Source organism: Coccinella septempunctata, chromosome 1 (genome assembly GCF_907165205.1).
Source record: "Coccinella septempunctata chromosome 1, icCocSept1.1, whole genome shotgun sequence".
Lineage (NCBI taxonomy): Eukaryota > Metazoa > Arthropoda > Insecta > Coleoptera > Coccinellidae > Coccinella > Coccinella septempunctata.
Window position 1 is genome coordinate 10,661,949 of NC_058189.1, and position 9,395 is coordinate 10,671,343.

Genomic DNA, 9,395 nt, shown 5'->3' on the forward strand with positions numbered 1-9,395 from the left:
GTCAAATAATCGGTAGTTCAAATTCCAAACACTAGATGGACCACCCTTCATAAAGAATTGCCGTTTTTCATAATGATTTTTGATAATATAGCAGCTTTTCGTTCAGCAGCCATTTTCTCGAGATTGGATGAAGATACGAAAAAATGTTAGAAGTTCAAAAAGTTTTCGAACAAAACGAAGAACGTATTTAAAGTTTTGGAATATATCAGTCAAAAAAACCTGGAGAAATTAAGAAAAGGACCGCAGAAAAATATCACCCTGTAGATTTTCATTATTATCAGGCACTTCTTATCATGTAGAACCTTCAGCTCAACGTATGTTTCAAATTAGAGCTGAATATTCCGAACACTCCAGGAGCTATAAGAAATAACTTAAAAAACTCACTGAATTCTGGAACACTCTGTACACATGCAAAATAACAGTGTTGGAGGCAAAAAAATTATTCATGGATTTCATCCACATCTTCATATCCATTTTCGAATTTATCCTTGACCTTTTTAGCGGTATCAAATGAACTGTGAATTTCAATTAAGGACTCGAATCTCATCCCTTTATGCATGCAAATATAGGTACCACTTACCTTTCGTTCAGTGGGCTCATGAAAATCGATCGGTAAAATAACGTCTGATTATCTTCATTAAAATTCATAAAATATTCATTGGCTGTAATATGTATACTGTGAACCTATAGGTAATTAAAATTTCTACAGGGTTTCGTTCATGTCAGAATATGGTTCCCCCAATTTCCTGGAGTGGTGATGCAGTCAGATCAAGAGTTGATAATAATGTGTAAACCTCCTGAGCCAACTGTGATAGAAAATAAGGCAGCAGGTTTCGCAGGAAGTTTGTAAGTATGTTTGAAAAATTCACAAAAATATAACTGAAGAAGAGCTTGGCACCTTCTTGAAGACATAAATATATGCGAAATATACAGGGTGTTTGTCCATAGGACGTATCTGGAAAAACCGGAATTTTTCTGAAATTTTTCGAAGCGTGCGATAAAAACCAAAACCAAGATCTATTCAATTGGAATATTTTACCTCGGAGATCTTCCAGTTATACTGGAAGTTCAGTCAAACTTTGTTATTTCAAAAGAGACACCATATATATTTCGATACATTTTTCGATGCTTCATAAAATTTCAACTAGGTTTGTTCAACTTTCCTGTATTAAACTTAAGGTTTTTGAGATATTAATTTATTTACTTCAAATTTGACTTGAAGACCGTCTTGAATGAATTGTTATGTTATAACAATAGAAATAACAGTATAGAAAATTAAACTATTTTTTGATAATACTTTCTAGATTCTACTTGTTGTCTGAGTATATTCAGAATATTTCTCGAGAAAGTTCATTCTACCTTAGGTTGCCTGTTAATCACGGAAGTGATTAACGCCCAAACATTTCAGACCCTATACCTAATTCTAAGGATTTTGAGATATAAAGGATTTTTTCAATTTCCCTTCATAAGCCAAATTGAATTGAATTAGACTGTAACCAATCGGAGACTCAGCTAGTTTTTTTTCATCTTATTAAACTGTTTCTGATTTTACATAAACATATTCTGTAATCAGTCGAATCAATCTTAGAATGGAAGTCGATCAATACAAAGGCTGAAAATTGTTATACATTTGCATTTTGTTTATACTCGAATCTGTTTCGTATTTGAAAAAACGATTAACATAGTTTCGAGTCACTCTTTGTCAGAGTGAATTTTGAACCAAGTAATATTCTGATCAACTCAGATACACACAATAATTTTCAACGCTGTAACTAAGGTGAAACCGTGGTTAAAATATAAATGAAATGTAGGGTGCCCTACGAAGGCGTAGAAGGGCCACATAATATTTTAAAAATATTTTTCCTTAAATTCCTACTTTGAAGTCGGAATTTAGTTAAATTCCGAGTTCAAACTGAATTACAGTTTGCGTTTCTACAAATAGTCAAATTCATATAACAAGGTGTTCCCACATTTATGTACACAGGGTGTACATTATTATTTGAGTTTTCTTCTATGAGAGGTCATAACAATGATATGACAACCTTTTACAGACATGACATGACATGACATGAATATTTTTTTAGACATAACTGGTTTTTAGGTATATTCCGGATATTTTATGAATAAATTTCCATCTCATATGTACTCGTGAGGCTCAATGGACAAGAAATCAGTACACCTCGAGGTAGGTACACCCGGTGTGCTTTGATGTTTCGTAAGAAACATTCATGTAAATGAAGAGGTCATTACAACGGTGAGAAAACCTCATATAGGCAGCTCTATGACGAATTGGTTCATTTCCAAATATGCTGAGATATTCACGAGGGGATTCAGATCTCACAAAATAAACACGCGTTGTTCTTTAATAAATATTGAACTTGATGTATTTTATTGGAGAAAATTGTCATTAGGTCCATGTTTTTGAATAATTATGAAATTATGGTCGTAGACAGGTAGAGGTAAGGTTGGGCACAACCTCCCCCACCCCAGTACTGAAATAGTAACCATAAAATAACATCGAGCTCCCAGGCTCCCCCTCAGTAGAGGAGAGTGGGGGATTACCGGCCCCCTAAGGAAAATTTGGAATTTCATGAAGGTTTATTGATTCAGAAGGAAACGAGTTGGTGTAAATCAAAGATAAGACATTCAGAAACAAAATTTATAAAAAAAAAACAGAAGGGTACAAATAAGTAGTAGCAACATAATGAATTTTCAAAAAATTACTAAGTGGCCGGCATTACCCGCACCGTGGGGGTAATATCGGCCGGGCGTTATTCCAAAAAATAGCTTAGAGAGATTAATTATTTGATTTGCTAATTCATTTTCTCGCTCTTGGTTAAATATAGGGCATCGTCCCAATCGAGGATTCGAAACATTGCCATTTCTAAGACGGTCTTGGAGAGTCGCTCTCGGAATCCCAAAACTTCTTGACACTTCCCGAACAGCACGCCCATTTTGTATAGCTGACAAGGCTTCCCTCAGAGTCTCCGAAGTCCAAGAAGCTTTTTCGGTCTTCCTTTTGTATGTCCTCGGCATCTGAAAGTTGGGAAAAAAATCAAAATCTATCTATGGGGTAATACCGGCCGGGCCGGTAAAACCCGCAAGGCAAGGGCCGGAATTACCCGCAAAACAGTCATTCAACAATAATCACGATATGAAAAAATGTGTGGAGGAATACCTTTTTTGAGTGAAGTGGATGATCACCAAGAGTATTCAGTTCATTTTGATATGCGCTAACTATATTTGCCACTTACCGTTTTGAAGTTATGGCGTCTCGAAGTCACAGTTTTCTTGTAAGCAACACGTCTATTTCACCAAATGATCAACACTAGGAACAATCATCACCTCCGAGCTGCCCAAATGATACTGCGGTTAGATTTCTCGATGTGCTTGGCCGTTGAATACAAATCTATGGAAAATTCCTATTGGGGTAGGGGAATCTCGATGGCCGGTATTACCCCGACGGCCGGGATTCCCCCAGTCTCCCCAACATACATATGGAGAAATAATCTATGTCGTCGTAGAACGTAGAACAACACCCTGTGCATCTAGCCTGTATCAGTTTCGAAGTAAATAAAATTCCGACTTCAAAGTCGGAATCACAAAGTCGGATCCACAAATTTCCAGGAAAAAATTTCATTCGGTTTCCTACACATAATGAGCACTTTGCGTGAAATACCCTGTATTGATTGAAAATTTTGTTGTAGAATCCATAACAGGCATTAGCAGTCGTTTTTTAGTTTTTCATCGAAAATTTGGTTATCTATTATTCGGTTCATTAAAGCAATAAACCGTGCGCTCGAAATAAAATAATGTGTATTCCATTTTTGGATGCTGATATATTTTTAGAATGTCCTCAGTGAGCGGAACAAAATAGAAGCGACGTATCGGACAGTTATATAGAGGGCTATCTATCTGAAACTGAAGCATACTGTTTTTCCGGATAGTTTCATGTTTCATCCAACCTGCTCCTCTTTGCAAAATCGCTACCATGTAGGGTGGTTTCATATTTCTGCGGAAAATACATATTCGAATCTGTAATGGAAAATTGTACAAATGTTGGTAATGAAAGTAAATGAAAGTTCAAATATCTTTTTGTTAGATATGGATTTGAATAGGTTGATCTCTTTCAATTATTACACCAGACGAATATGTGGGTGATGAATAAGTGAAAATGGGTATGGAAAATCTTACCTATGTTGCCAGACTTCGAATATGTGTATATCAGAAATGCATTTTATGTCAAAACTAGGTGATATCTGAATTTATTTTTGTGAAATCGATAACAAAGAGCAGACTTAACATTTATAATTCTTATTCTCAAAAACAACATAGAAAACAAGGTCGACACATTATTCAATCTCGTTACTGAAAGCAGTTGTTGGAATTGAAACATGAAACACACTGTACATGCATGTTTTTTTCCTGGCAAAATCACTACACTGCATTTTCATTTGCTTTATAACGACAAGACCATGTGAAAGGGTAATAATATCTTTCCTTTGTTTTGGAAATTTTGGTATTTTCGATATATCCTTCAGCTCTTTTCGTTAAGAAGGGTCTACATGCACCGTTTTAGTGGTCAGTTCAAAAAGAGAAAATGAATATCGATGGTCAGAAACCACTAATAATTCATATATGGGGTTTTCATTATAATTCATTTCAAATATTCATTCATGTTATTAACTTTCCGAGGTGAAATTATCTCTTCTAAAAACTTCCAGATGAAGAAATTTCTCGAAAAGTCTCGTCATTGGCTACAATTCGTGTCATGGTGAAATTGAAAAGAGACGTTCTTTAAGTGCTGCCATTTTTTCGTGTTCTGGCAACACCCCACATTCTGTTAGTCTTTCCCCCTTTACGCCTTATACGGATCAAAGATTATAATCTTTGATATAATCTTAACTTCTACTTCGGAAAGAATGATGCATTGTTCCGCATTCAGTAACTTTTAAATTTCGGAGAACATTCTTGTTTTTACCTAGAACTTCCGTAGAGCACTTATATGATTTTTATGAAAAAAAGTGCAGCTTTTCAATATTTTCCATCCAACAAAAGTGGGCAAGGATATTCCCTCTTTGAAAGGTACTATGAACAAACAGTGGTGCACCCAGAATGATATTATAGGGAGGGGAGCGCATACATAGCACGTATAAGTAGCACCGCAGACGTTTTTTGAGCAAGGACGATAAGCTTTTTGAAACATGTATTTGGAGACAATGTCAAGCTAAATCGACAGAACTGGATTCGTTAGCAGTGGCGTAGCATAGTAAAGAAGATAATTTAAAATACCTTCAACTTTTGTGCGAAAACGTTGTTTATCTAATGAATAAATCACTGAAAGTGCTGCCCAGATACTCACGAATTAATCGAGTGGATGGATTAAATTAATCTAATTTACTGATTGCACTGCCTAATTTCAGTAATTTCATGAAAACAAAGCTTATGCGTGCTAGAGTGCGGCAAAACTCAAGTGACTCCTAAATTCTAGAACCTCTACCTCTACCATCTTCTATTGCACTTCCTATATCTTCTTGCTATGAACATACGATCTACGTTAGTGTAGGTAGGAGATCCTGAGTTAATCAGCATATACCGAAGTAGGTATATAACTCCCAAAAAGGCAAGACTTTTTCATTGAAATATATTACCAGCTTTTTTTTAATGGTTCCAATTTCAGAGATATTCTTTCCAACACACCAAAAAATAGACTTTTCCGCCAACTTCATAATAATTTTGCTCTGTTTAACGAACACTAAATTACACATTAATGACCCTTTTAAATGGTATATTTTTTATTAATGCATAATTGTCTTGGGCAACCGAACATATAGAAGTATTCAGCAGCCATCCAACTAGTAATTTAATCAACTAGTTTATTGGTCACAGCGATTAATGATTGAGATATTTCAACGTTCGAGAAAAGCGAGGAAAACAGGTTCGTTCCGGCTTCTACATCCAAATCGCCATTGATTATTTGTTATCTTTTCATTCTTTTTCACCAATAATTTATGTTTCCAATTGTAATTTCTTCCACACCTCCTTGAATATTTCATTTATTGTAGTGTTTCTAAAACTTTCTTTATTAATCAATCAAATAAATTGAGCCAAAAAGACAAGAACATTAGTTCAGGAAATCATATATCGACAGCCACACATCTTGAACTGTAAAATATGTACCTATCCTTCTCTTTGTATTATTTCTTCTTCCCGCAAAAGCTTTCATTTGAGAGATCTACCGCCATTAATGCTAGATAGCTTGATAGGAAAATATATTACCCAGCAAACACTGAAATCCAGCCACTGTACAAAAACTGTACAGCGTTTGCTGCACATGAATGCAGCGACTGTAATGCAGTAACTGTACCAAAACGGACCGTATATGTCCCGCTGAACTGTACAGTACAAACTGCATTCGACATACAGTCAGTACAGTCACCGTACAGCGTAGCTGCACTTCAAATACAGGGATGGTTTTCAAAAACTGTGCAGCACGCTGTATTTTAAATGCAGTAGTAACTGTGCAGAACCTGCACAGCAAGCTGCACTTTAAACACATCAGCCAAGTGCAAAAACTGTACAGCAAGCTGCAGTTCAAATGCAGCAGTCACTGTAGAAAAACTGTACAGCACGTTGTATTTTAAATGCAGTAGTAACTGTGCAGAACCTGTACAGCAAGTTGCACTTTAAATGTAGCAGTCACTGTGCAAAACTGTACAGCAAGTTGCACTTTAAAGGCATCAGCCAAGTGCAAAAACTGTACAGCAAGCTGCACTCTGAATGCAGCAGTCACTGTACAGAAACTGTACAGCACGCTGTATTTTAAATGCATATTAGTAACAGTGCAGGACCGGACAGCAGCACTTTAAATTTAGCAGTCATTGTGCAGTAACTATATCGAAACTAAAGATATATCTTTATGTTTTCCACCAATTTTAAAGTAATTGTACGTTTGAAGATTTGGTTTTCCAGCTTAGTTTTATATTAAGTACTTTTGTTTAAATTAAATTGGAAATGCGTGCAAAGCTTAGTACCTATACCAACTTGGTACTGAGTTTGGAGGCAGGAATCTCATGATCAAAGTCGGTGAATAAAGTCCAATTCAAAATTTCGTTTTACACTAATTTGATTGTACATTTTCAAAGCAAAAAATATTTTTTTCAGTCCCCACGGAGCCAGAGTGTCAGGGGTAGTTGAAGAAACACCCGGGAGGCTGGAATATGAGGTGGCTCTTTATAAAGAAGCTCCAGCCGCAAGACTTTCTAATGTAACACACATGGGAAACAACGAACTACCAGTCGACCAGGCGGTTCCAATAGGTACGAAATTGCAATTGAGGGCGAGGATCAATCCAGATTCAGCTTGGAAATATGTCAAACTGATGGAAGTCACTGTGAGTCCTGACCCAGATGAACCGCATATGTCTGGAAGTGTTGCATTGGTTAAAGATGGGTGAGTTTAATGAAGAATAAGTAAATTATTTTTTATCAATCCTAAACTGCAAAGCTTGAGTAAGCTTAAATCTAAAAGGTTGCAGACACGCTCGAGTTAATCCCGAATTTCCCTCTCGGGCTCCCCAACTATCAGAAAGATTCATCCGTTCTTTTCATTTTCCATTTAAAAAATGTGTAATACATCATATATCGCCCATAGGTGCTATATGATGTATGCAAGAAGATAAATAAGATCTGGCAAAAAGCGAACGAAGAAACATACACATTTATGCAAGTTTGCACTAACAAATTTCAGTTAGCTTAAGATTAAAGCTTACTTTTTTCTCTGATTCCCATTGCAGTTAATAGGAATCATGTATGACCTAACGTTAAGACTCCCTTAAATGTGTTCTTGCAAAAAGACAATACCCATGCTGTATTAAATTCCGTTTTCCATGAATTTTCAAATAAAATATCGACTATTCCAGATGCAGGAACAGAGATTTCGCATCAATAATCCCTCACCAACCTGCGAGATACAGAGACCATCATAACGAAGTATTCCTAGATTTCGAGGCCTTTCTTCTGAGCTCCATGAAAGAAAGATCGACACTGTGGATCCACTCTCAGATAAAAGCGTGCATGGAAGCTGTGGATTGTCAACCAGACTTCTGCTTAGATCTCTACGAACCATCCGGCCATGGGAGAAGAAAGAAGAGAGCAGTGGACAACACGAAAGACACAACTACTAGCTTCATGGAGCATTTGGTTCACAATGGAACGCAGTTTACTAAAATCAAGGAAAATTTGGAATATACTGTTCTAATGCCTGGCGAATTTTTCCATAAATCGGCAGTTGTAGAAACTTCTTGCAGTACGTTCTTAGTAATAGCTGCCATTTTAGGCTGTCTTTTATTTCTATCTGCATTTATCATGTGCTGGTTAGCGACAAGATTGCACTCTGCTCTCATTGGTGCAGTTAACACAGGTAAAAGTATAGATCAATTAGTAAGAGAATCTAGAAATTACTCGGAAAGTTGTTACACAGGGAGACCAATAACTCAATGAAAATATTGGTATAGATTTTTATATGAAACTGAAGTTTACTGGCTTATTTCTATCATTTTCCTGGGAATTTGTTTACAAGTTGTTCTACCTTAAACGCTTGATTTTTCTGTAAAAAAGGTGATGTTCTTCGTAATGATTTTGTGAAATAAGTGATGTCAGAATTACTTCCCACTAATATTTTTTTTCATTACTCATAATTTTTTCTATAATATAGCCTTCCCATGCGTGTCCATGACTGTGCCTAGTCAGTTATTGTCTCGATAACGACTTCGTTCAACACGGAAAAGCTCTCAAAAATTTTATGAGAAGAATTCAAATATTACGATCCATATTCACAAATATTCAGAAGAAAATATTCGCCTGCTTTGCAAAAAGTCGATAATAGTCAGATGTAATTCAGTTTTATTCAATTTACCAGAATCTTTCAGTAAATATAACATAAATAATCAATTCAGGGCAACATTTCAAATACTGACCTGAATCTTGGTGATTTTTGATGTTTTCCTTAGTCATACATTTTCTTAATGATATTATGAAGACTTCATGCCAAACTTCTTTCTATTCCGTTGTTGAATCCAAATAATTTATTTTTGTTAGGTATTTATTTATTAGAAGTATTTATTCGTTAGTGAGAAGATCTATTTATTTTGTAAATATTTATTAATATATATGATTAAAATAGAAGAAAATCAGTAGATGAAATAAAAATCTGCTGCATTTCTTCTGCAATTAAGGATGTTTTCAATGTTGGGAGGTTCGGAATAAACTAAGGGACAAACAGTTGTTACATATCATAGGTGAAGCTTGAAAATTTTCTGTTTTAAGAAAACATAATATGTAATAAAATGTCTTTCAACTTCGAATGTGTTTCTCTTAATAGAATATAAACTGACA

At 35.5% G+C, this 9,395-nt stretch overlaps 1 protein-coding gene across 2 annotated transcripts in view; it reads left to right on the top strand.

The window, feature by feature from the left end:
- Positions 1-9,360, top strand: part of LOC123323025 — a 69,000-nt gene extending 59,640 nt beyond the window's left edge. For both annotated transcript variants that reach the window (XM_044911217.1, XM_044911218.1), the window contains exons 4-6: positions 710-846; positions 7,165-7,452; positions 7,922-9,360. In XM_044911217.1, coding sequence (XP_044767152.1) covers positions 710-846; positions 7,165-7,452; positions 7,922-8,501 — 1,005 coding nt within the window. In that variant the 3' untranslated portion in view covers positions 8,502-9,360. The remainder of the gene's footprint in view (positions 1-709; positions 847-7,164; positions 7,453-7,921) is intronic.
- Positions 9,361-9,395: the final 35 nt, after the last annotated feature.